Here is a 26,426-nt window from a genome sequence, read left to right as displayed (position 1 = left end):
AAGAACAACTGTCTCAGGCCACACACAAAATACACTAACACTAAGGACAGTTGATGAGCTTAAAAAAAAATAGAGGACCTCAATATTTTAAGAAAGTGTAGGGATTGTGTTGGGATGCATTCCAAGCCATCCTGAGCATGCGGACTGCAGGCTGTGGGTTAGACAAGCTTGGTTTAAAGCACTGACTGTATGTTATGTGGTTTAAATATCATCTCACTAGTATTTTTATTGACAGAGCATCTTGAAAAATAAGGAAAAGCTTACACGGACTTACAATCTCATCAAAATACAATTTTATAGTCTGAATTAATGATTTACATTAGAGTTGGGAAACCCCGTGTTGGAGGATTATGGTGTCAGAATGATGATTTCTAGTAGCCTGAGGTGATGATGCATCTGGGAACTGTGTCCGCAGCACTAAGATGAACATTTTGTATTCTAGCCATTCTCCTTCCCTAGCGTTCTGTTCCTCTCCCTTCCCTGGCGTGCCGTTCCTTCTTCCCTAGCGTGCAGTTCCGGACCACTCCCATGGACAGTACCGGTGTTCCTCACATTCTTGAGCATACCATCCTTTGTGGGTCTCGGAAGTATCCGTGCAGAGACCCTTTCTTCAAAATGTTGAACCAGTCCCTCTCCACCTTTATGAACGCCTTCACAGGTAAGACCAGCATCCTGAACGGAAAACCGTGTTTGGGTTTGCCAGGCACACCCACTGGAATTCAGTTAGTTTCTGAGAAGGGATGAGAGGAGTGGGCAATTAATGTTCTAGAAAAATTTTTATCTCTCTCTACTTGAAGGACGTCAGAAATTTCATCCTTCAGGAAAGCCACATGGTAGCGAGGTTATAAAAACTAGTGTTTGAATAAAACGTACGTGAACTTTTCCCAGAAAGGTTCAAAACAATTTTCTCTTGGGATATCGCTACAATGCCAGGCCTCCAGAGTTACCACTAACGTTGATGTTTGACTTTTAGTAAGACTGACACTAGTGGATAGGGTGACAATGAACAGTGCACTCTGTGAAGGAGTGACATCGAAGAGCAAGTTAAATCCATGCTGCTACAGAATGAGGTCATCTTTGTAGACGTGTGAAAGTCTCTGGAGACACTTGAGAGAGTTTAGATGTTCGCTGAAGAAAGACCTGGTGCCCGTCCAGTGCAGATCCTGAGATGAGATGGGAAAGCTGGCACTCAGGGTGATGAGCTGGGACGGCTGCTGAGGTCGGGGGCCAGAGCATGGAGCCACTGCCCGATCTCAAGAATAGCTACAACTTACTATCCTAGGACAAAGGGGAAATGAGGCTTGAGATTCAATAATTTTAGTAGAAATCTGTTTAATTTTACAATTTCACTTTTCATTTGTACCCAGCTAGTGATTATACTCTGTATCCATTTTCCACACAAAATCCCAAGGACTTTCAGAATCTCCTCTCAGTGTATTTGGATGAGACCTTTTCCCCAGGTTTACGTGAGCTGGATTTCTGGTATGTCATGAGTGATTAACTAGTTGATACAGACTTTAGTATTTGAGTCACTGTCAGCTTATAATTATTTGTCCTCAGGCAGGAAAGATGGCGGCTGGAATATGAGAACCCCAGCGACCCCCAGATGCCCTTCATCTTTAAAGGAGTCATCTTTAATGAGACGAAGGGAGCGTTTGTAAGTTTTCTTTTTTATGTTGTGTTCAGCTTACCTTACCCATGTACCGTATCATGATATAGACACATCTGGAAGATGGTTGATTTTTCTTCAATATTCGCATTATAGGTGACATGTTCTTGGATTAGCTGGGGTCAGTGCTGTGAACAGAAGCCAGAGGGTAGCAGCGCCAGGCTGCTGTTCTTCCCAGCAGGTCTCAGACCATGTCTGACGACCCCCGTGTATGATCTGCAGGGAGAGAAAAGCTGTTTTCATACCACTATCAACACATTGTCTTTTACACTCATTCTTGCCCAAGCACATGGTGTACTTTCTAGAGGTTGCGTGGCGAGGTGTGTGACACACAGCAAGCTGGATACAGAGCAGATGAGGGAGTCCAGCTTCACCTCTGAGCCAGACACTACAGAGATTTGCAAAAAAGGCAACACAGCATCACTCTAAGTAGTGTTTTACTTTGTTATGAGAAGTATTTTTCAAACATATTTATATTAACATGTAATGATGGCTTACCTTAATGTATAATTATTTTTTAATACTTTAATTTTTTAATCAACTTTAATTTAGAATATAGAAAAATTATATAAACACACACAGGTACCTACACAGGCAAAAAAAGCCTACATAATCAAAAGCTGTTTGGGTCCTCATTAAAACCCATTTGTGCCTAGTGTTCCATTATTGGAATCCTAAGCTTGTGGGAGTTATTTATATCCTACAGCTCAAGGTCATTGCCAAGGTCTGATTTTTACAAAAAAAAATTGCCACCTCAGGCATAAATGGGTTAATTTTTCAGGGTGTAAAGGAGTCTTGAGACCATTTTGGATTAAGAGCTGCTGTCCTGGGTCTGTGTCTTCATGTCCCCTTGTGACTTTGACAACCTGCCTGTGCTGGTGTCCCTAAGGCTCATAGGTGGCCTGCTCTCTGATTTCCATAGCCTCCCTCAGCTGGTGAACCATTTCTTACCTTTTCATTCTCAATTTGGTGGTCTTTTCTTCCAAGGAGTCTTCTTGAAACTCAAGTTGGGGTGACAGCTTCTCCCCACTTGCCTGGTGGCTGGTAGGCAGACCTGGTGATCCCTCTGATTTACAGCCCTCGGCTATGAGTTTGTTGCAACACACATCAAAAGTCCATTGTTCTCAATCCTTGGGTTCTGTGCATGGGTGATGAGTGATTGAATACAGTGTTAAACAATGCCTGCAGGGGTGTCTTTTTTTTTTTTTTTTTTTTTTTTTTTTTTTTTTTACCATTAGAAGAGTTTTATTTGCAAAGTATTACAGGCATATGCACCAGAATGTGATCGATTGGCTATATTGAAAGGAATGTAGTGTGTGTGTATTATTTTATATATATATATTCTTATTTATTTACTTCACATTTCAAGACAGACAATGAGAGGATATTCTCCCAGCACCTTCAAAACAGACTTCTTCCCCACCACACGTACTCAGTGGTCTCTGGGGGTGACCCACTCTGCATCCCGGAGCTTACGTGGGAGCAGCTTAAGCAATTTCATGCCACTCACTATCACCCAAGCAATGCTAGGTAATATTTTGTTGGAAAAGTTTGATGGTGGATTGTGAAAAGTTGACTTGTTTGTGTTCTTACATTTTCATGACATGGCTTCTCTCACATTTAGCGATGCTTAAGAAATGTCTAAGTGTAGGTAAGATTCTTGGCCTAAGTTTGCCTATCTTACTTGGACATTGATTTTGGACATTTACAACGATAGCCTTCGGTGGGCTCAGAATGGTGGTTACAAACACGGTGTTTAGAGACCCCCAGAGGAGGGTCCTGGCCCCCAGCTTCTTGCATCACTTCCAGCTTTGTTGCATGGAGAGTGGGGGTGCATGGATGGTGCCCACCCCGACCCAGGGTGTGTGAAGCTTCGAGTCTGTCCTTGGCACGGAGAAGTGCTCTTCCGACAGTGGATGCAGTCACAGAACCTTAATTACATCCTCACGTTCTGACACATCGCTTGTTTCTTTTTTTTATTTATTTATTTATTTATTATTATTATACTTTAAGTTGTAGGGTACATGTGCATAACGTGCAGGTTTGTTACATATGTATACTTGTGCCATGTTGGTGTGCTGCACCCATCAACTCCTCATTTACATCAGGTATAACTCCCAATGCAATCCCTCCCCCCTCCCCCCTCCCCATGATAGGTCCCTGTGTGTGATGTTCCCCTTCCTGAGTCCAAGTGATCTCATTGTTCAGTTCCCACCTATGAGTGAGAACATGCGGTGTTTGGTTTTCTGTTCTTGTGATAGTTTGCTAAGAATGATGGTTTCCAGCTGCGTCCATGTCCCTACAAAGGACACAAACTCATCCTTTTTGATGGCTGCATAGTATTCCATAGTGTATATGTGCCACATTTTCTTAATCCAGTCTGTCACTGATGGACATTTGGGTTGATTCCAAGTCTTTGCTATTGTGAATAGTGCTGCAATAAACATACGTGTGCATGTGTCTTTATAGCAGCATAATTTATAATACATCGCTTGTTTCTTATGTCACTAATATAAGGTTATTATCATAATAATATAGTTTTATATATTATATAAAACACTAATAATTTACATAGAAATGCTAACGTAAAAACATATTTGAAAGATTATTTTACATAAAAAGAATTATGAAAACTTTCAAGCATACAGAAAAGTAGACTAGGATAATGAGCCCCTAAACACTTATCACATAATAGATATCCTTTTCCTTGTGAAGTTTTCGGAAGTAAATTATAAATGTTATCATTTACCCCTAAATATTTGAATTTATGACTCTAAAACATGAGGGTTATTTCTTACATGAGCTAATGCAATTTTCAGTTTTGATAGAATAAAACATACTTTCTTAAAACTGCCTATTTCTTATTCCATATTCAAATTTTCTAGTTGGCCTCAAAGTGTTTGTGGCACAGGGTCCCACAGATCGCAGCTGGTCAGCCCGGGTCTCTCCTGGGCACCCTCTCGGACGGCAGCGGAGTGTGCAGGCCGGGTTTCCTCCGGGCGCTCTCACTTTCCAGGTGACCTGGCTGCTTCTGTGTGGTGTTGGGTGCCATGTTCCTGTGTTTCCTGAGAACTGGAACTTAGATCCGAAGACTTAGTTTGAGTCAGGCTGTGCCTTTTGAAGCAGAGTCCCTCGTGGGGAGTTCTGCATAGATGGCCACATTCTACCATCCTGTGAGGCCTGCTTGCCTCCACTGGGGGGTCTCACGCTAGCGGGGTGCATGCTGAGAGTCGGCCACTGTCTTGTGAAGATCTGCTTTCTCCCTTCAGCCACGGAGCAGCTGGTGCACTTGAGTTTCTGGTGTCCTGTGATAATGAGTTTCTCATCAACCTATTAATGGTTTTCATATTCATTGAGGATTATTGTCTGAATCATTTATTAGAGTTTGTGAAGTTTTCAAATTCTGTAATTCTTCATTCGTTTGCTGGACTTCTTCAAAGAAGAGCTCCACATCAGCTGGGGCTCTCGGGTTATCTTGAAATATGGTTCAGTGGAAAAGGCAGGGGCGGCTGCTCTCCCTGGGAATTCCAGTTTGAAGAGGAGGGGCGGTGCAGGAACTACCTCTAATGATGACAGAAGAGGCTGTCTTTTTTTTTTTTTTTTTTTTTTTTTTTTAAGACAGGGTCTGGTTCTGTCCCCCAGGCTGGAGTACAGTGGCATGGTCTTAGCTTACTGCAGCCTCAGCCTCCTGGGCCACCTCAGCCTCCTGAGTAGCTGGGACTACAGGTGTGCACCACCATGCCCAGCTAGTGCTTATATTTTTTTTGTAGAGACAGAGTCTTGCCGTGGTGCCCAGGCTGGTGTCGATCTTCTGAGTTCAAACAATCTGCCCACCTTGACCTCCCAAAGTGCTGAGATTACAGGCGTGAGTCATTGCGCCCAACATGGAGAAGAGAGTTCTTTCTTTTCTTCTTTTTTCCCCCCAGTCTTATTTGTTTTGTTTTTTAGCACCCCTGTGACCTCACAGAAATATTTCTGTATATGTACATATTTGAGACTATGTGATCAGGTAGAATTTATTTTTATGCCCACATTTTCTCCAGCTGTTGGCCCATTTTGGTCTCACTTCTTTGGTTTCTACACCCCTACTCCCACCTCCCTAAAGCATGCACAGCCAGGCCCTCCCTGCTCCAGAGATTCAACTGTCTGTTTCCCAGGGAGCTCTGATTTCTGTGGCTAGTGGGGAAGGGCCTTTGGAGAGTAGCATGTGGACACTAGGGGTGGTGATTGCTCCTGGATTCTCTCAACCCTGAGAGTATAAATTTTGTTTCTAAATTCTAGAATAAGACATTTCTGAAGGTTCTTTAAGGTACTAGTTCCCCAAATCTTAACCATAGCTCAGGCAACATAATAAAGAAAAAGATAAATTCTGTCATTGTGACCTTTTTCCTCTGGTTGAATAAATGTGTTATCTGTATTAATATGTATAACCTTGAACTTGTTGCCAAAAATTGAGTTTTGTGAAATTGTCAGTTGGATTACTCTATTACTGTACTAGGGTTATAAAGTATTTTAACAAATACCTCTTTTGGTTTTTGCCACATCTCTAGATGAAGTTTAAAATGAAAGATCAATGTTTGGCTAGGTGTGGTGGCACATGCCTGCAAATCCAAGTACTTTGGGAGGCCAAGATGGGAGGATTGCTTGAGGCCAGGAGTTTGAGACCAGCATGGGTAACAGTGAGAATCCATCTCTAAAACTTAAAAATTAGCCCAGTGGGTGTGGTAGCTCATGCCTGTAATTCCAGCACTTTGGGAGGCTGAGGCGGGGAGATCACCTGAGGTCAGGAGTTCAAGACCAGCCTAATCAACATGGTGAAACTCTATCTCTACTAAAAATACAAAATTAGCTGGGCATGGTGGCAGGCACCTGCAGTCCCAGCTACTCAGGAGGCTGAGGCAGGAGAATGGCGTGAACCCGGGAGGAGGAGCTTGCAGTGAGCGGAGATTGCGCCACCTGCACTCCAGCCTGGGTGACAGAGCGAGACACTGTCTCAAAAAAAAAAAAAAAAAAAGCTGGACATGATACACAAGGTGACCCCAGGAGACTCCTGTGCAGAGTAAAAATGAATCCCAGCACTAAACTAGTCCCTGAAGTCCCTGCAGCATTCTCCCCACCACCCAACCCTGTGTCCACCTGCACCCGCCCAGAAAGAACAGTGACATCACCCCACAGCAGGAGATCACCAGCGGCGGCCGCCGCACCCCGGGTAGCTGGGCCACCCCCAGGGTTTCACAGGTGGAGAGGGAGCCTGGGAACGTGCATTTCTAACAATTTCCAGGTGACAGGGCACCACACTTAAAAATACACAACACTAGGTCCTGAAAGGACTTCTATTCACTTGCACATTGTTGGGATGGAGCCCTACATTGCGAAGGGCTTTTCTTCACGTGTCATCCTTGAGCTCAGGGGCTGGCAGCACTTGGTGGGACCTAGTAGGGCATCCCTTGCTGACTGCACACCCACAGCCAGAGCCCTCACGGGGATGATTCTCACAGGAAGCCCGCAGAGCTCCTGACACCTCCCTGAAGGGATGAGAAAGCTGAGGCTCTGAGGGGGATAAACTGATTACTGGAAGGTAACGACATTAGTGAAGTGGTGAAGCTGCAGTGTAAACCCTAGTCTTATTTCATTTTAACTTTCAAGACTTCCTGATTTCCTCTATTACAATGCCTGTGCCTTAGAGTCACCAATGGGAACTTGAAGGAAAATAATGCCTGCTGAGGCCAGATGCTCACTTAATTGCCTGGGGGTGGAGCCTGTGTGGTTCTAAGCCCTCCCTCTGAACTTCTGAATGGTGAGGAGTGCATATCAGCTGCCTCCTGCTGGGCCCTGCAGGGCGAAACCTGAGGAAGCCCCAGGAACATTCAGTAAGGGGTTAGGAGGGAGGAGAACATGGTTGGATGAAAAATAAGAAGGAAATGCACCAGCATTTACTGGCAGGCTCTGTCACCCGCAGGACAGGGAGGAAGACATGCACACCTGCAGTGCGGGCTTTCACAGCCTGGCAATGAGGGCTTTCACCCTCACAGGTAAACGTCACCTGTTTCACCATCTTCTTAGGGCTGTCCTAGGGCCCCAGCACACAGCTATTTGGGACAAAGGGCAGTTTCAGTGTCTTTCACTCCACACTCAAGCTACAGATTGTCCTTATAGCTCAGGTATCCTGGGGATAATCCATCTCCTTTCATTTTGGTTTTGGGAGACCAACCCAAGAACCAAAAAATTTCCTAAGGATTTCCAGGAGAAAACATCTTCCCACCAAAGAAGAACCTTACCATTTGGAAAAACATCTCTTCGTCATTTGCAAAAACCCCAGTTTTCAGGGAAGTGATAATCTTGTCATAAGAACCAAAGATAAAGTTGGAGATAACGAGGGAGTGGTTACATAGGAAATAAGTGGTCATTACTCTGACCAATTATTAAATCACTTTCTTCATATGACACACTTTTTAACAGCTTCTTACTAAACCACAGTGCAGGTAAGAGAGTCACAAGACCGCTTCTTCCTTGAGTCAGAGTCATTCACGGCCCACACCAGGGTCTAGCAAGAATGACTGAGGTCACCCTTATTTCCCGGCTACTTGGAGAAGCTGGATATCCCAGTTTACAAATTTCAGTTTCCTGGGATTCTGCTCTGATAAAATCTAAACTGTATTTAAAAAAAAAAAAAAAAAAGGAAGGAATAGGCTGGCCGTGATGGCTCATGCCTGTAATCCCAGGGCTTTGGGAGACCAAGGCAGGCAGATCACGAGGTCAGGAGATTGAGACCATCCTGGATAACAGGGTGAAACTCATCTCTACTAAAAATACAAAGAAAATTGAGCCGGGCGTGGTGGCATGCACCTGTAGTCCCAGCTACTTGGGAGGCTTAGGCAAGAGAATCTCTTGAACCCAGGAGGCGGAGGTTACAGTGAGCCGAGATTCCACCACTGCACTCCAGCCTGGGTAACAGCGAGATTCCGTCTCAAAAAAAAAAAAAAAAAAAAAAAAAAAAAAAAAAAAAAAAGTTCGAATAGATGAAATCTAATGAAATAATCCAGTTCTATCCTTTTACCTCCTCCGTTGTCTGGAGTAATAAAGCTCCCTGCCTCGCCCTCTCTCACAGCACTGAACTGCTTTTCCTGAATTTTCCCACACTGCTGATCACTCACTTGTTAATTTCGATGCATACATTCTTTTTGAGAAATAAAGTCAGTTTGCCGACTGCTGCCACTGGTTTGTCAGAAAATGAGCTTATACTGCGCTGATCTCACTCCTGCTGCCAAAGCTCCTTCTAGGGGTCTCTCCTTTGACAATATAGGGATTATGTAGGCATGGGGAGGTGGGATACCAAGGGGGGATTCTGTCAACGTGCTGTTGCCCCCTCCCCAGCCCCACCAGTTCAAAGTCACCGAGCCGGGGGCCTATCTGACTATCGGGACTGTGCAGACCACCGTGTCTTCTGGTAGGGTCAGGGGAGGGCTTGAGATAAATCTGTAGGGCTCTTCACTCAACCACCGGCCCACTGTCGACCTCAGGTGCTCCAAGCGCCATCGCTGCCGGGCGCTATGTGGATGCGTCGGTGACAAAATGGAAAGTCTCTGGTCTGGGCAGAGCTTGTTCTGATCAGGAGAGACCCGAAAGCAAGAAACACAGTGAACAAAAGCATGATGCCCAGGGGTGGATGGCCATGAGCACTAAGGAGAAAAATAACAAGTGGGGTGGGGGTGTTAAGAGGGTGGGGAGGGGAAGGGCTGCCATTGACAAGCGGAGAGCCTGCAGACTTGCCTGAGAGTGACGTTTGGGGAAAGAAGGAAAGGGAAGAAGGGGAGGGAGGTTAGCTAAATGGACATCTGGGAAAGAGCTCAGGCAGCAGAGGGTCTGGGGCGTGGGCGCGGTGGCAGCGTGCTGCATTCCAGGGTCCTCTGCGTGGCTGGGACGGTGTCGGCCCTCCCCTGCACATCCCTCAGGGCCTTCGCAGAAACACCCACACGGGGACCTTCTACATACAGGCAGGACACGCCACCCATCGCCGTGACCACACTGTCCCTCAGAGGAGCCGCTGGCCACGTGCATCCCGTCCACATGGAGATGTACTTTAAGATTCTTTACACAATGGATTTCAAAGACTTAGTATGGAAAACAGTGTAAAATATTAATAATCAACATAATAATTGATTGTTATCAAATAATGGGCTGAATATAAAAGTTTTTCTTTTTGTTTTACTTTTTTTTTTTTTTAGATAGGGTTTCACTCTATTGCCCAGGCTGGAGTGAACCTGTGCAGTCACAGCTCACTGCAGCCTCCAACTCCTGGGCTCAGGCAATCCTCCCACCTCAATCTCCCATGGGGCTGGGACTGTAGGTGTGCAACGCCATATCTGACTAATTGTTTTGTATTTTTTGTAGAGACTGGATCTCTCCATGTTCCCCAGGCTGGCCTCAAACTCCTGGGCTCAAGTGATCCACTTGCCTTGGGCTCCCGAAGTGCTGGGATTACAGGCGTGAGTCATGGCACCCAGTGTCCCCCCGTCCCGGCCCGCCTTTCTTTAATGTGGCAACTAGTTCATTTAAAATTGCATATATAACACAAGCCACCCACGCAGGCCCCAATCCTGGGAGATGCTCCCGTTGGAGAAACCTCCAAGAAGGGGATCTGCTTGGATTTGCAAATGGCCCCTCTGGCCCCAGGGGGATCTACTGTGCAGAGCTGCTCTGGATTCGGCTCTTCAATACTGCCCTTGAGTGTACTGTGCACCTCTTGACTTTCGACCAGCACAAAGCTCCTTATTAAACGCTGACAATAATTCCTTCCATTCCAGGTGCCATAATGGATTCATTAATCTCCTGTTGATAGTTTTTTGCTGGTTTTCCCACTTTCTATTATTCTAAGCACTGCTATGAAGACTCTCCTTTTACCCCACCAGCCTGTGTCTGCCGCAGCTCACACGCTCTGCCTTTCGGCTGTAATAGCTGAGTGGCCATTTACCCCATGCCCTGACACACTCAAGTCCCTGGGTCTCCTCGGCAGGGTGTGTCTGTGGGCACAGGGCTGCCCTGCCACATGCCCCACCCCATAAGCTTCCATCTATGGCCACTTCTTGTGCGACCCTAAACTCACTACTTCTCCTCCTGTCCTCTCCTCTCCACAGAGCCACCTTTAATTGGAGACAGTCAGTCTGCTTCCCAGTCAGTCGGCTTCCCTCCACCTGCTTCCCAGTTCCCCTAAGACAAATCCAAAGTCCTCCTCTGGGCCACCCTCCTCTACCGACTCCTCCCTCACCGTAGGGTCAGGTCAAAGGGCCCCAACCAGAGGCTCCCCTGGGCCCTTTCATAAGACTGGAGCTTTTCTTCTCAGGTCCAGCTACAGGCACATTGTACCCACGCCTCACCGCAGGAGTGAGAGCTCCAGGGGCATAAAGGACTTGGTTCTTTTGCCTAAAGCCTGCCCTGACTCACCGAAGTCGGTCGGTTAATGTGCGAAATGATTACAGAAACACAGAAATAAGGTTAGGTGTGGCGCCTCAAGCCTGTAATCCCAGCATTTTGGGAGGCCAAGGCGGGTGGATCACTTGAGGTCAGGAGTTCGAGACCAGCCTGACCAATACGGTGAAACCCCATCTCTACTGAAGATACACACACACACACACACACACACACACACACAAAGAAAAAACCCAGGTGGGCATGGCGGCGCAAGTCTGTAATCCCAACTACTTGGGAGGCTGGGACAGGAAAATCGCTTGAACCCGGGAGGTAGAGGTTGCAGTGAGCCCAGATCAGGCCACTGCACTGCAGAATGGAGAGGAAAACACCGAGACCCTATCTCAGCACTCCAGACTGCAGGGCCAGGGCGGGACTTATAAGTAAGTCTCTGCCTCTCAGTGCTCTGGTCTGCCATGTGTCTGGCTCCCTCTTCCATCCTGACAAGCACAATGACTGTAATTCCAAACAAAGGACTGGGAATTGGGGGTGAAGATGGAGAGAACCGAGGAGTGGGGAGGGAAATGGCAACCTCTGGGCAGCTACTCTGTAATATACACAAACACACCAGAAAGGGCTTGTAGAAAAGAAACACAAAACGCAACCCAACTACTGACACATGGCCCTCTGTTCCTTATTCACCCGCACGTTCTTAGCAGAAAGGCAACTGTGAACGTGCAATCTGGTATCGTGACGTTTGCCCTGACCACGTTGTTACCGTATCTTCATCTTTCTAATTTTAATTGTTTCTGATGGCCCATCCGATTGGTAGAGCTTATTTAAAGAGCCCTGATTCTCCCTGATAAAAGGTTGGAGTCCTGTATCAAAAGCTTTTAGTTTTCTGTAACCAAGAAGGAAAACATGCTTCTTTTGAAAGATGACAAAATGTCTAGCTTCGAAGGGTCCTCCGAGTATGGCACACAAAGCGGTCTGCATTCATAGAAAATGATGCCATCACATAAATCTTCCACTGTGCCACGGGGTGACACCATCACTCATCGTCTGCCTCCCAGACCCAGTAATTTCTGCAAAATCAATTACTGCACTTTACACTGAAAAGATCCCATCAAAGAATGTGTGTGTACAGGATGGTGAGGGGCGCCGGAGCTGTGTGAGGCGAAACGGCACTGTTCTCAGTTTCCCCTTCCATCCGACTGCGCTCCGAAGCGTTGCTTCAGAGATTTCCATTTTATCTTATAATTAAATAATATGAACTCTACTGGGGGAAGAAAAGCAGCCCATCACATTGGTACTAAGCCTTGATATCATTTTTGCCATCTTGACTCCTATCGCTATAAAAAGTCATTTTCCGTTGCCCTCACAAAACCACCCAAGGAATATTGCTTCAGACACCAAAGGTGCCCATGTGGGGATCAAGCCTGGTGTCCAATAAATATGTATGTCATTGACCTAATGCATGTCCAGTCAATTGAAACCTCACACTTCTGACTTCGGTTTTAAGGTACTAATCTTGAAGTCTTAACAGTGTATACATATTGACCTGAGGATGTTGGGTACTTTTGATTAGAGAGGGTTGAATTCCTCTAAAGGACTTCATGAATGAAGAAGACAGCTAGAAGCCCTGGTTTCCTGCTCCTCACTGGAGATTCCAGGCGGGAGGCAGGCAGCAAACATTTGTGTTCCTGTCAAGCGCCAGGCGTGGTGCTGGGCACGGGAAAGTCACAGCGAAGACACAGCTACACGCAGCACTGAACATCCCTGCTGCAGCCACAGGGCCTGGCCACACCACGGAGCTCTGTGAACTCAGGGAAGCTGGAACACCTCGGGCATCCCTTGCTCATGTGTAAAGTGGGGATAAGTCAGTGCCCAGCATCACTGAGGGCCTGCCACATAACAGAGAGTCACTAAACGCTAGCTATTCTCACTAGGATTGGAAAGGTTGATACTCAATTTATATGAACTTTCTATAAATACTGTATTGATGTTCCTGTCACCACAGGCAAAAAGGACGCTGCTTTCGCATCCAGCCCACCCTAAGGATGCACCTGGACTTCCCAGTACACTCAGCTCCACCAGGCATCAGGCCCTGCAGAAGCCACAACCTGTGACTAAGACAATGAGTCACTCTTGGTGTGTGGCACAGCGTGACGTGGCCGTGGGCACTTAGTCATGATCAGTCCGTGATCAAGAGCTGGGGAGCTTATTTTAGATTGAGTGAAAATCAATTTAAGTTTCCAGACATGTCTTGGGACAACAGAAGATACCCAAAGAAGCAGGGGGAAACAAAAAACAAAAAATCCCACAGCCTGAGACAGAAGATACCCAAAGAAGTAGGAAAAACAAAACAAAACAAAACAACAAAAAAAAAAACCAAGCCTGAGAAATACTTTCTTCATTCAAGGCCTGGGGAGTCAGGAATACAGGAAAGAGATTTTCAATTTTATCTTATAATTAAATAATATGAACTCTACTGGGGGAAGAAAAGCAGCCCATCGCGTTGGTATTAAGCCTTAATATGATTTTTTGCCACCTTGACTCCTATCGCTATAAAAAGTTATTTTCCATTCCCCTCACAAAACCACCCAAAGAATATCTGTGTAATTTTGAGCAAGTTGGGTTTTGTTCACTTTTGAGCATTAACTAGATTAAGGAGCTTCGCCAAGAAAGTCCCATGAAAAGTATGGTGGAGGCCTGACATGATGGCTCATGTCTGTAATTCCAGCTCTTTGGGAGGCCAAGGCAGGAGGCTCACTAGAGGAGGCCAGGAGTTCAAGGCCAGTCTCAGCAGCATAGTGAGATCCTGTCTCTACAGAAATCATCATCATCATCATCATCATCATAACAATTAGCTGGTCATGATGGTGCATTCCTGTCTTCCTTGCTACTCAGAAGGCTGAGGCAGGAGGATCACTTGAGCCCAGGAGTTTGAGGCTGCAGTGAGCTATGATGGCACCACTACACTCCAGCCTGGGTGACAGAGCCAGACATAAGCACTCTTCATGGTCTAAGGGAGACTACAATATTTGGAATTAGGATCTGTTTTGCTCCTACCACAATCACGTATGCCCCTCATGCCCTTACCTAAGTTATTTTTCTTTGTGAGTCTTTCTCCCCACTTCCAAAATGAGGGCATGCCTCTCTTGGGATCATGTATCTAGGCTTGGAGATAAGAATTGTAAAGCTCCTAGTATACAAAATATTTTCAACAAATGGTAGCTATGGTCATTTTAATATATGGAATTTTACCATAATTTCACATCTGACAGATAATTCCCCTGAAATTAATACTTGAATGTGAATATGTTCTCTGATCTCTAGCTACAGGCAAGTCTTCTATGTCAGGGAAAATCAAGTACTAATATAGAATCAGAATAAAATGGCAAAAAGAATGGGGGCACAACAGATAAATTCTCGAGGAATAACCTACTTACTGTAAGAATTTGTAAATCTGTGGCAGCTAAGACCAGGCCGTCTGAGCACATCTGGAGGTGAACTTCCTTAAAAGAAATGCGTCCAAATGCTCCAAAAGATTCAAGATCATATCTCGGAAGGGTAAAGCTCTTTAGAGTCTACAAAAAAATTGTGACTTCGGCTCTGCCAGGGAAAGAATGCCCAGGTGACCCGCCGTGGCGGGCTTCCCCAGGGACAGCCCAGGTGTGACCCATGTGGGCTCGAGGCCACCGTATTTGATGCCACCTGCAGAGCTGAGGGCAGCTGTCTCCCATTAAGCCAAGGCTGTACCAACCAAGCCACGTTCCCACATAATATTGGTTTCCAAAGTACCTTTTTCCCCAGAAGAGAAGAGGCGTGGACTTACTAACCTTCAATATGTGTAACTCCTCCCGGGTGGCAAAACCAGGATGACAGAGAACACCGCGATTCTGCCAATGTATCCTAATCTCACATGCCTGTACACAAACTCCCAAGCATTTTAGCAAGCTTTTGGACATGAAGCTCAAAAGAATGACCCATCAATATTTTCCAATACATACAGCATCTTAATGTGTTTTTCTTTCGTGTGTTTTTTTTTTTTTTTTGTAGACACAGAGTCTCACTATGTTGTCCAGGCTGCTCTGGAACTCCTGGGCTCAAGCGATCCTCCTGCCTTGGCCTCCCAATGCACTGGAATGACAAGCATGAGCCACCGTGCAGGAACCACAGCACCTAAATTCCAAAATAACCTTGAACCCCTGACCTTCCACCCGCCCTGGTGACTTCCAGAGATCGGTTCCTCTTCCCGTGCCAAAGGTTTCTTGTCTTTCGCGGCCCGGGTAAAGTCACTCAAGATGTTCCCTCTGCTTCTGAAGGCCTTTGACTGAGAAGCCACTCTGGGTCCTATCCCGACCCCAGGCGGTTCCACTGGTACTTGCACATCTCCGGGCCGGTTTAAGTCACGCTGGCCAGACTATTTCCACTTCACTCTGGTAATTTCTCCAATCCCAGCGTCTGCTGCATCACCTTTTCTTTCTCTGAGAATCCAACCCTACAGGAGGAATGCTGAGGCTGGGGGGTCCTTTTACTAGAACGCTAACGCCAGAGCACTTCCCAGGGGCGCTGGGGGTCGGGCTGCAGGGCTGAGTCTGGCGCTGCCACTGGGGTCTCCCGCGGGGGGTGCTGGGCCTGGGGAGGCTACGCTGCGGGCTCGGGGAGTGCGTGGCAGACGGATGTCCCGGCCTGGGCGCAAGGAGACTACGGGCCCGGCATCACGTAGGCGCCCGCGGCGGGCCGGGCGGGGCCCACAGCGCCCCAACCTGCAGCACCCGCGCCCGCCCCGCGCGCTCAAGGGCGAAGGGAAGGTCACCGGGGCCGTGGGCTGGGGGCCCATCCCGGCTCCATCCTTGTTCAGTGCGCGGTCCCGAAACGGGAGGAAATCCGCCATCCGGGCCTTTCCACGCATCTGCTGCAGGAGGAACCGGGAAAATAAAAATCAAAACCCAGCTCCGGGCGCGTCGCGTCTCCAGCCCGCGCGATCGCTAAGGCTCCCAGGTAGCGTTCGCCTGGGAAGCGCGGATCTACCATCCAGCGGCTGCAAGGATCGGGGCGCTCCACCGTCGGGGCACTGGCGCCCCCACGTGCACCCGGGGCCTGAGGCGCACAGTCTCCACCACCTCCGGCTCGTCATTGTTAAATGTCCTCCCGGCGCGCCCGCGTCGTGGGCCCAGACTCGGGCCCCTCCTGGAGAGCCGCTTCTACATTGCAGGGAAGGGGAAGCCCAGAGCCCGCGCCCCGGCTCCGCTGACGTCCCCGAGTCCCCGCTTCCTGGTCCTTCCCGTCCGCAGAGGCTGGCGGGGAGGGCCTGGGACCCATTTTAGTTTTCGGTATCGTCACTAGCCGAAAAGCAACTAGTGCAGGAAACCCTTTTTTTTTTTTTTTTTTTTTTTTTTTAAATCCTTTTAGGAAACCCTTTTTTAAACTCTTCCAACGGAAAAGCGACATGCTGGGGGGTGACGTGGGGCGGAGTTAGGGGGCGGGGGGCCACTTAGCAAGTGATCGCGCTGTACTCACGCTTCGGAGGGGAAGCCCGGCCCTGTCCTACAGCTCTGAGGGAGAACGTCCCCCAAGGGCGCTCCAGGCGACCCCCTCTGCCAGGCTCAATTTAAAACATAAACCGGAGGGGGTGGAAACCTCACTCTCTTCCGGACGGAGGTTCCTACCGCCGTGTCCCTTCCTCCTCCGCCCCACCCGGCAAGGACCCCGGGGCTGCCTTGCCGGCTCACGCCGCCCCGCAGGTACCCCTGCCGCTCCGGGTCACGGGCTTCTCTCCAGTTCTCCCCATCGCTTCCCCGCTCGTCTCCCCTGTTCTTCCCATCGCTTCCCCACCTTTCCCCGGGTCCTCCCATCGCTTCCCCCTCTTCTGCCCCGTCGCCCCATCCACTTCGCCCTGTTCTCCCTCCTCCGTCCGTCACTCCCTCGCCGCCGGGAGGGGGGCGCGCACCTTGAGCATCCCCGCCGCTGGTCAGCACGCCGATGGCCTTGCGGGCCCCGAAGAGGTGCTCCAGGAACTTCCGCAAGGAGCCCTTGGGGGCCCGGGAGTCGTCCGCGTCCATGGCGAGAAGGCGGAGGGCAGCCCCTAGTCTGGCTGCGCCGCTGGCAATGGGAACCCTGCCGGCGCGCGCCCGACTCGGAACCGCCGCCAGGCCGGCGCCCCTGAGCGGACCCAGGGCCAATGGGCGGTGACGGGATGGGCCCGAGCGCACGGGAGGGGCTGCGGGGCGGGGGCGGGGGGGCGGCTAGGGGCGGGGTCACGGCTAGGGGCTGGGGCAGGGGCTGGCGAGGGGGCGGGTGTGGGCAGGAGGACCTACGCGGGGGTCGTCCCAGGTGGGGGCCGCGCTAGCGGTGGGGGAGGCCGCAGAGGCGGGGGTAGAGCCACAGGTGGGCGGGGTCCCTGCGGGCGGGGCCGCGTTGCTGGTGCGCGAGCCTCGCGGGTGGGTTGGAGGACTCTGGTTGGGGGCTTTAGAGATGCCCCGAGCACCACAAGTGGGGACGGGGGCAGTGTCCTGGGGAGGGGAGACCGCAGCGGGGCGGGGTCACATCGTTTACCGGGCGCGCCAGAGCGGGGCGGGATAGAAAGCGGGGAGCATCTCCCGGGGGGTCGAGGGAGACCCTGAGTGTGCGGGAACGCCGGGGCGTGTGGAAACCCCTCACTTGCGGGGAGCGCCGATGCGGGGCGGGGTGGAATTGGGGCGCGGAGACCCCACCTGGACGCGGAGGCTCGCGCCCGGCCGCGCGCACAGCTTTTTGTTGCCGGCAGGATTCCTCTTGGGGCTGTGCTGGGAGCCTCGGGGCGCGGCTTCCTCGACCGCCGCCCCCAAGTTTTCTCTGCAGCCTGAGGTCGGGAAGGACGGACGGAGAGTGGATCCCCAAGGTGGTGAGAAAAGCTGATCGCGGCAGGCTTAGCTTTGACCAAGTTGCGATTTCCGGGGCCTACGGAGGCTGTGACGCTCCTGGGCCCCCAGCCCGGCCCTTGGGGAGAAGAAGCCTTGGGGTAGAGGAGGGTATCGGGCGCGACCCTCAGAGACCCCTGGGCGCGCGAAAGTCAGAGTGGGGCAGGAGGAGGCGCAACAGGACTGGCCTGGATGGGAGGCGGGACGACCCTTCCTCCCCACGGACAGGCGCGCTGCTGTACGCTGTGCCGACATCGGCCGGCTTCACTGGCCAACTCCACGTGCTGAAATACGCACACCCAATGGGATGTGCGGTTGCCTATCCACAGCTTAACAGCCTGGTGCCAGGTACCCTGAGATGGGAGAGGGGGCAGCCCCGACAAAAGCACGGGCTTATGGGGCCCCGGTTCCTTCAGTGCTCACCCCACGAAGAAGGGCTCCCAAACGGCCCCACTGGACGGCTTACTGGAGGATGGTCCTGCGCAGTGGGTGTTTGTTGAACAGATAAGAGACAACTAAAGAGACTAAGAAGAGGTTTGTTCTGTGAACCGGGGAAAGTGAAGCAGTCGCAAAAGAGAGTCTCACCAAAGGGCAATCCTGGGGAAAAGATGGAGAGGCATGGATTTTTCTTTCATGTGTGCCTCATCCTGGGGCTCATCCCGCTGAGCATCAAATATTCATTGCAAAAGAGGAAAAAGAAATATGCTGCAGACAATGCTGGATGGTCTGATCTCTCCATTGGCCGGAATTAACGGGGCAGTCCCTAACCCCTCGTGGTCCTCAGAATCACCTGGCCTATGCACACCCCCACTAAACCACTGAAGTCCAGTTTCTTCGAGCGCAGCCAGGGAATGTGTATTTTTAAACAAGCCATCTAGGTTACTCTGATGAATGCAAAGTCGAAGAGCGCTGCTCTCATGCACTGAGCCTGAGCTTTATTCTATTAATAAAAAAGAAGAGGAGAATCCTGGGTGTCTTAAGGTGGCAGTTGAGTGGCCTTTGCCTTTTGGCGGGTAGGAGAGCAGACCGGGGCTCTAAGCACCCGCACCCACCGCTGGGCTCAGGATCTGTGCTGGAGAATAGAAGGGCTAATTTAATTATTCATGCCTTTTTAGAGCATATTACATGTGGAGAAGGTGGGGCACGCTGAATTGTATTTTAGCCAAATACCCCTTATCTCCTTATACACTAGATATTTGTATATTGAACATTAGGGGATGGGTCATTTGTCGTCAAATTGCCTGTAATACAGAAAACGAGAGATACAACCGAACAGTTCAACCATGATGAGTTAAATAAATGATGATAAAAATAGATGCTGCAATAATATTTAATTGCTGTTACCGCTACGAGGATAAGTGTCTACTGACATGGAAATATGTTCAGGACATACCAATAAGTGAAAAGGCAGTCCTAGACACAGTGCGAGCCTGTGCGTGTGTGTGTGTGTGTGTGTGTGTGTGTGAGTCTGCATACATATGTAAATGTTTCTGAGCATTTTATTTCCTTTCTTTTGCTTAGTACAGGTAATGCTATTTTTCTCTCCAATGAACAGGTATTGTTTAGGGAAAAGAAATAGTTAATTAAAAACAATAAAATTTAGAGTGTCAACACCCCCAAGGTTACGGATTATGTTGAAAAGTTTGTCTGTATGTAAGGGCTGGGGTCAGGGTGGTCACTGACAGTCCTCACACATCTGTTCTCATGAGTTTGGCCCATTGCTCAGTCAGTCAAGGAATTAGCATATATTAATATATGCCTGTAGCTAAGATGGAAGAGAATAGCTATAGCTCTTTTTTTTTTTTTTTTTTTTTTTTTTTTTTTTTTTTTGCACGTCATGTATTTTAATGGTGCTACAACTAGAGGTATTTTTTTTTTAATCGTTAGCCTTAGCAATGAATCTTCTAATTCAAGAGGAAGATATTACATGCCGTGCTGACCGTACAGCTTCCACCCAGTAGGACCTGAGGTGTGTGTTTGTTCTTTATTGTCCCTTAACAGGTTAGTCTAAACTCTGGCCCACACCAGCACACAGTTAAACCACAGGTATGATTACTCCTTGGGCCAGGAGTGCAGGCTTCACTGGGCCCTCTGCCCCAGGGGCTCTCCGCGGCTGCAGCAGGTGTCTGCCCAGGGCTGCCGTGTCTTCTGAAGGCTCAGGCTCATCAGCGGAGGAGATGCTTCCATGCTCGCTTCTGTGTTGCTGGCAGGATTCTGTTGCTTACAAACTTGGACTGAAGGCCCCAGTCTCTCCGTGGCATCAGCTTCAGGCCGCCCTCTGCCCTGGGCGGGTGACTGGCTTTGCCAGAACTAGCACCTATCAAGAGCCAGAGGGAGAGTTCCAGTGGACGGAACCTGCAGCCCCTCCCAATCCAATCTCAGGAGAGACCGCCACCTCTTTTGCCTGGTTCTATTCATTAGAAGTGAGCCACTGAGTCCAGCCCTCTTCGAGGGTCTGGCTGTGAACACTAGGGGCAGGGGCCAAGGGGAGCCACTTGGGAGGGGAGGTGCTGCCTGGGACCTGCCTAGGACAAAGTGAAAGAGAACATGCATAGGGACAGATGCCCTTCCCACTTCCCCTCTGTGGTGAGCGCAGGAGCTGCCGATGTGCCCTAAAGGAGTTGTGGCATCCCAGGAGGGAAGCATCCTCCCAGCCATGAGGGCGCCATGACCCAGTGCCCCAGCATGTGGGGCTGCACATTCCAGGGCTACCTGAGCTGCAACCTCTTCCCCTTCCCTGCCGTCTCTGCCTGTGCATGGAGTGGGCGTCTCAAATCTGCAGGGACCGAACTGAGCTCAGGCCTCTGCACCGCCGCACAACCCCCCACCACTCAGTCTTCCTCACCTCAGCTCCTGGTGACTCCATCCTCCCAGGGACTCAGGCTGAAACCTTGCAGTGCTCCTCCACCCCGGCATCTAAGTCCCTCAGGAAAGTCCCTCTTGGCTCTTCATTGCATCTGGAGCCACAGGGGCCAAGCCACCACCTCTGACCTGGACTGGCACAGGCTCCCTCCCCATGCCCTGCTCTGCCCCCACATCCACCCCACTTCCATGCCTCGGGTGTCCTCAGCTTCAAAGTCAGGGTGCACCTATCAGGATGTAATTCAGGCATATTCTCTGCTGACTCGGAGTCACAGGCCCCACACATGGCCCACTGGCCTGTCCTTTGGTTCCATCAGATCCTGGTGCTGCCCAGAGGCCCATGCGGGTACCCAACAACCTCAGGCCCAGCCTGCTCTTTCTTGAGGCCACGCCCTCCTCTCCCTACCCATTCTGCCCACCTTCCTCAGGTCTGTCCTGAAAGGTCTCCTGCATGGTGAGGCCTCCCCCGATCACCCTCGCAGAAATTTTGGGCTCCATGCACACTCCTGTTCCCTCCCTGCTTCTCTTAAAACATCCTCCTCAGTGTCACACATGGGGCATTTCACCTATCTGCTGAGCTTCTCGACAGGTCCCCCTGCTGAACTCTGAATGCCGTGGATTCAGAGCTCTTTGACTATTCCCTGCTGCAGGCCCAGGGCAACAGCAGAGCCCAGGACAGAGTGAACCTGTCATGGGTGCTGCTGAATGAATGAATGAAGGAGTGAGTGAGTGAGTAAAGGAGTAAATGAGTGAGTAATAGACTGAATGGGTGAGTGAGTGAGTCAGTGAATGAGTGAGTGGATAAGTGAAGGAGTAAATGAGTTAGTGAGTGGGTAAATGAATGAATGAGAGAAGGTTAGTGAGTGAGTGAATTGCTGAGTGAGGGAATGAGTGAATGAATGAATGAGTGAGTGAGTGAATGGGTGAGTGAATGAGTGAGTGAATGAGTGAGTGAATGAGTGAGTGAATGAGTGAGTGAATGAGTGAATGGCTGAGTGAGTGAATAAGGGAGTGAATGAGTGAGTGAATGGGTGAGTGAATGAGTGAGTGAATGGCTTAGTGAATGAGTGAATGAGTAAGTGAGTGAGTGAGTGAATGGGTGAGTGAATGAGTGAGTGTGTGAGTGAGTGAATGTGTTAGTGAATGAGTGAGTGAATGAGTAAATGAATGAGTGAGTGAGTAAAAGGGTGAGTGAATGAGTAAACGACTGAGTGAATGAGTGAGTGAGCGAGTGACGGAGTGAATGAGTAAGTGAGTGAATGAGTTAACGAGTGAGTGAATGAGTGAGTGAATGACTGAGTGGGTCTCTCAGAGGAGATGAGGACCGGAGCTGCCCTCTGACTGCTACAGTAGACAGGAGCTGAGGGAGGAGTCTGAAGGGTGGGATGTGCCCACTCGGTACATATACCCTGCTCGACACATCCCCAAAGAAACCTAATCTCACCAGAGTGGTCTCTTGAGAATTATTAGTAACAACCTTTTTTTCCAATATTTCACATATGCAGGATGATTTCTTACTTTCCTTTAAAACGCCAATCGTTTTTTGACTTGGAATTCTCCACTGCTGGTCCACGCCACTGTATTATCCCATAGGGGCATCCCCCGAGTTGGAGAAAGAGTCATTCCCAGGAATGGATAAAAGCCAGAAGGGCATCATCAGGTGGGGAAGCTTCTCCTATCATCCTCCCCTTCCTGCTTGGGTTACCCTGAGTGACTTTGTTTAGAGGTCTACAAAATGTGGACGCATCAAATTTGGATAAAAACCTAAGCAGTTTAAGAGGTTGCAGTGCTAGCAGGAAGGTCTTTGGCTCCCAGCACCCTCCTCCCCTCCAGTCTCTGCTGGACCCAGTACTCTGACTCCACCTTCGTCCTTGGGGGTTTCCTTCCTTCCTTCCCAGCCACTGAGCCGCCTTGGGCTAATCTGCAACCTCAGAGGCGCAGCCCTCCCCCTTTCCTCCTGCCTCTTCCTCCCTTCTCACTTTCCTTCTGCTTCTTTCGGGACTTTGGAAAGTCCAAGAATAAGCAAAACCGTAGACCAGAAAACGCTGCCTTCAGCCCATTCCCCTCCCACCAGCTTCCCTTCAGACTCCTTGATCTTTCAAAATTATTTTGCTTTGTATCTAGATGCTAAACTTTATATAGAAAACAGGTGGGGTTGGTTTCTTGGCCGGGTACAGTGGCTCACACCTATAATCCCAGCGCTTTGGAGGCCAAGGCGGAAGGATTGCTTGAGGTTACATGTTTGAGACTAGCCTGAGCAACACGGGGAGACCTCGTCTCTACAAAATTCCAAAAAAAAAATTAGCCTGGAGCGATGGCACATCTGTAGTCCCAGCTACTTGGGAGGCTGAGGCAGGAGGATCACTTGAACTCAGGAGTTTGAGATTACAGCGAGATACGATTATATCACTGCACTCCATTTCGAGCAAGAGAGTGAGACACTATCTCTTAAAAAAATAAAAATAAAAAGGGCTGGAGTCCATATCCAAGCCCACCGCCAATTGCGACATGCGGATCTTTTATTTTTATCATCCGCCTCTCTTGTCTAAGTGCCAAATGACACTCACATCGTGTGTAACTCCTTCCACCTTTGTCTGGCTTCTCTTTCCTTATGTATTAAGAATCAGGTTGCATAGAGTTCTGAGAAAATAAAATAATAAATCAGCTGTGTGCCATGCTCATGTGTATAATCTCAGTGCTTTAGGAGGCTGACACAAGGACAGCTTGAGACCAGGAGTTTGAGACCGGCTTTGGCCACATAGCGAGATCCTGTCTCTACAAAAAATAAGAAAATAAAAATAAAACACTTGCAGGACATGGTGGCACACCTGTAGTCTCTATATACACTATACAACACATATAACACAAAAAATGTGCGTTAACCGACTCTCTGCGTGATCACTGAGGCTTCCACCCAAGAATAGGCTATTAGTAAATTCTTTTTAGCGTAGTCAAAAGTTATTGTACGAATTTCAACTGTGTGGCGAGTTGGTGCCCCTAATATCTGCATTGTTCATGGGTCAATTGTATTGCTTAAGAGGTGGCCATTGGAACACTCCTTAGGGGCTTTTTTTTTTTTTTTTTTCTTTTGAGATGGAGTCTCGCTCTGTCGCCCAGGTTGGAGTGCAGTGGCCGGATCTCAGCTCACTGCAAGCTCCGCCTCCCGGGTTTACGCCATTCTCCTGGCTCAGCCTCCCGAGTAGCTGCGACTACAGTCGCCCGCCACCTCACCCAGCTAGTTTTTTGAATTTTTTTAGTAGAGACGGGGTTTGACCGTGTTAGGCAGCATGGTCTCGATCTTTTGACCTCGTGATCTGGCCGTCTCGTCCTCCCAAAGTGCTGGGATTAGAGGCTTGAGCCACCACGCCCGGCCCAAGGGGCTATTTTTTTGTTAAAAATTTTTTGCCACAATGGGCGACTCATTTAAGGCCCTAGGATTCCTCACTTCTGAGCTCCTGCTGCCATAGACCAAGTGCTGATCATTTTTGGTGCTCAACATACTTGTGGCTTCCATCCATCACAGGCCTCACTCTGACCTTCCAGGAGCTGCTCCTTCCACTGCCTGTGATCCTGAGGGTCAGCACGTCCAGCCAGGCCAAGTAGCGAGATCAGTCCTCTCCTCTGCCCCAGTTCATGGATGGGCACAGGATGCGGGTGGGGGGGGTAGTCCACCCGGTTCCTGCTAATCCCACTGGATCATCAGGTGGGGAGAGTCAGCTTGCATAGTGAAACCAAAGAGAGCTGCGAGATGGAGAGTGAGAGTGAGATGCCAAGAAAGTGGGACACACACACACACACACACACACACACACACACAAAGAAAAAAAGAAAAAGAAAGAAAGAAAGAAAGAAAGAAAGAAAGAAAGAAAGAAAGAAAGAAAGAAAGAAAGAAAGAAAGAGGGAGAGTGAGAGAGACAGAGAGAGAGACAGAAAAAGTCAGAGAAGCAGAGACACAGAGAGACATAGAAAGATGGAGAAAGAGATGAGGGGAAGAGAGAGACAGAGACACACACAGAGTCTTAAAAAGAGACAGAGAGAGACAGAGCAACCAGGAGAGAGACACAGAGAGGGAGAAACAGAGACAGACAAAGTCAGAGGCAGAGAGAGATGGAAAGAGAGATGGGGAGAGGGACAGAAAGAGAGAAGCAAAACACAACATTCCTTGAATTGCTTCTCCCTGAAGTCACCATTCTATTTCTGCACTTCCAGTTGCCACCAAGAATCTTTCTAAGTCACCTGTCCTCCTTCCTTCCCCATCTTCCTCATGCACTCTTACTGAAGCCTCCTGAAATCTGCCTTCCCAATGACAACTCCTCCTTGAAATGTCACCACTGACTTCCAAACAACCAGCAAATAAAAAAGATTTTTAAAACAATTACTTCCACCAGTTTCTCAGTTTCACTAAAAGTTATGGTGCTCTTTCTTAATACCTCTCTCGAAAATCTTTCTCTTTGTTTTTTATTTCTTTGCATGAATTAACATGAAAATAGAGCACAACATATTATAGTGAATATAGACTATAAATGATGTTTTGTGCATACCTTATTATCAGTGATAAACACTGTATAAGTAATTTATTTTTGCCATTGTTTTCTTACTATGGTTTGAAATTGTCCCCCAAATTTCAAGTGTTGGAAACTGAATCCCCCATGCAGTAGTGCTGAGGGGAGGGATCTTTAAGGAGTGATCAGGTCATGAGGGTTTCGCCCTGGTGAGTGGACTAATGTTGTTATTGGGGGAGTGGGTTCCTTATCACAAGAGTTGGTCTGTTACAAAAGTGAGTAACAATGTAGTCCAGCTCAAGACACTCTCCTGGAAAAGTTTTCAGAACACAGCCATTCCTGGGGAGCATCACAGCTTTTAGACTTCACAACAGGCACCAGAGAGCAGTCAGAAGACCATGGAATATTTTGCCTGAATTCCTTCCAGCATTGTGTTCCAGGAACCTTGAAACTCCCACCCCTGCACGCGGGTCTTAGGTTTCTCTTTCCAAACCCAAACAGACTTGTTTTTAAACAATCCCCAAGGAGACGATGTCTTACCATTACATATAATTGAATTGTAAATCTTCTAAATTCAGAAAGAAAAAGTATGGAAATAATTCAGAAGCCCTTGAGTTTTTAGCCAGAAGAATCTGCAGTGAGGGGGAGACTCTCTTTATGCTGCGAATTCCCAGCATGCTTCTTCCACACACGATCCTTGCTTGTGTCTCTCTCCAAGCCTGTCTGTAAATAACCCACTCATCCTTCCAAGCTCAACTAACACGCCATGTGAGAGAAACAGTTGCTTCAACATCCATTTCCTCCTCCGCTTCTGACCAAGGCTCTGCACTAAATGCTTCATTCCCCAGCTGTCTTTGTGCACCCACGTGGCCATGTGGGTCCATTCTGGCCTATGTGATATAAGTAGAATTGTTGAGCAGGACGTCCAAAAGGACTCCTTAAAAGGAGCCAAACTACTGAGTATGGGGTTGTTTTATTTTTTCTTTTTCCTGCTGCTTTGAATGCAGCGGTGATTGCAGGAACAAAGCTGCTATCTTGGGGCATGAGGTGATCTAGAAGATACAACCACCTTCAGTCAAAGTG

At 48.8% G+C, this 26,426-nt stretch overlaps 1 protein-coding gene and 1 long non-coding RNA gene across 2 annotated transcripts in view; both read right to left on the bottom strand.

Moving 5' to 3' along the window:
• LOC135971522 (uncharacterized) overlaps positions 1-18,234 on the bottom strand; it is a 106,316-nt gene extending 88,082 nt beyond the window's left edge. Inside the window, exons 1-4 of the mRNA XM_073993197.1 lie at positions 18,024-18,234; positions 17,794-17,921; positions 17,398-17,592; positions 17,031-17,325 (exon numbers count right to left, since the gene is read on the bottom strand). Coding sequence (XP_073849298.1) covers positions 17,031-17,325; positions 17,398-17,592; positions 17,794-17,921; positions 18,024-18,234 — 829 coding nt within the window. The remainder of the gene's footprint in view (positions 1-17,030; positions 17,326-17,397; positions 17,593-17,793; positions 17,922-18,023) is intronic.
• On the bottom strand, positions 196-16,665 carry LOC135971375 (uncharacterized). Its single transcript, XR_010587530.2, has 4 exons — positions 16,601-16,665; positions 2,621-2,807; positions 1,692-1,885; positions 196-1,278 (listed from the first exon to the last, which is right to left on the bottom strand). It is a non-coding gene; the product is annotated as an uncharacterized lncRNA (long non-coding RNA).
• Positions 18,235-26,426: the final 8,192 nt, after the last annotated feature.

Source organism: Macaca fascicularis, chromosome 6, assembly GCF_037993035.2.
Source record: "Macaca fascicularis isolate 582-1 chromosome 6, T2T-MFA8v1.1".
Classification (NCBI taxonomy): domain Eukaryota; kingdom Metazoa; phylum Chordata; class Mammalia; order Primates; family Cercopithecidae; genus Macaca; species Macaca fascicularis.
Note: the sequence above shows the minus strand (reverse complement) of the source record. Positions and strands in the feature narration are given on the sequence as shown.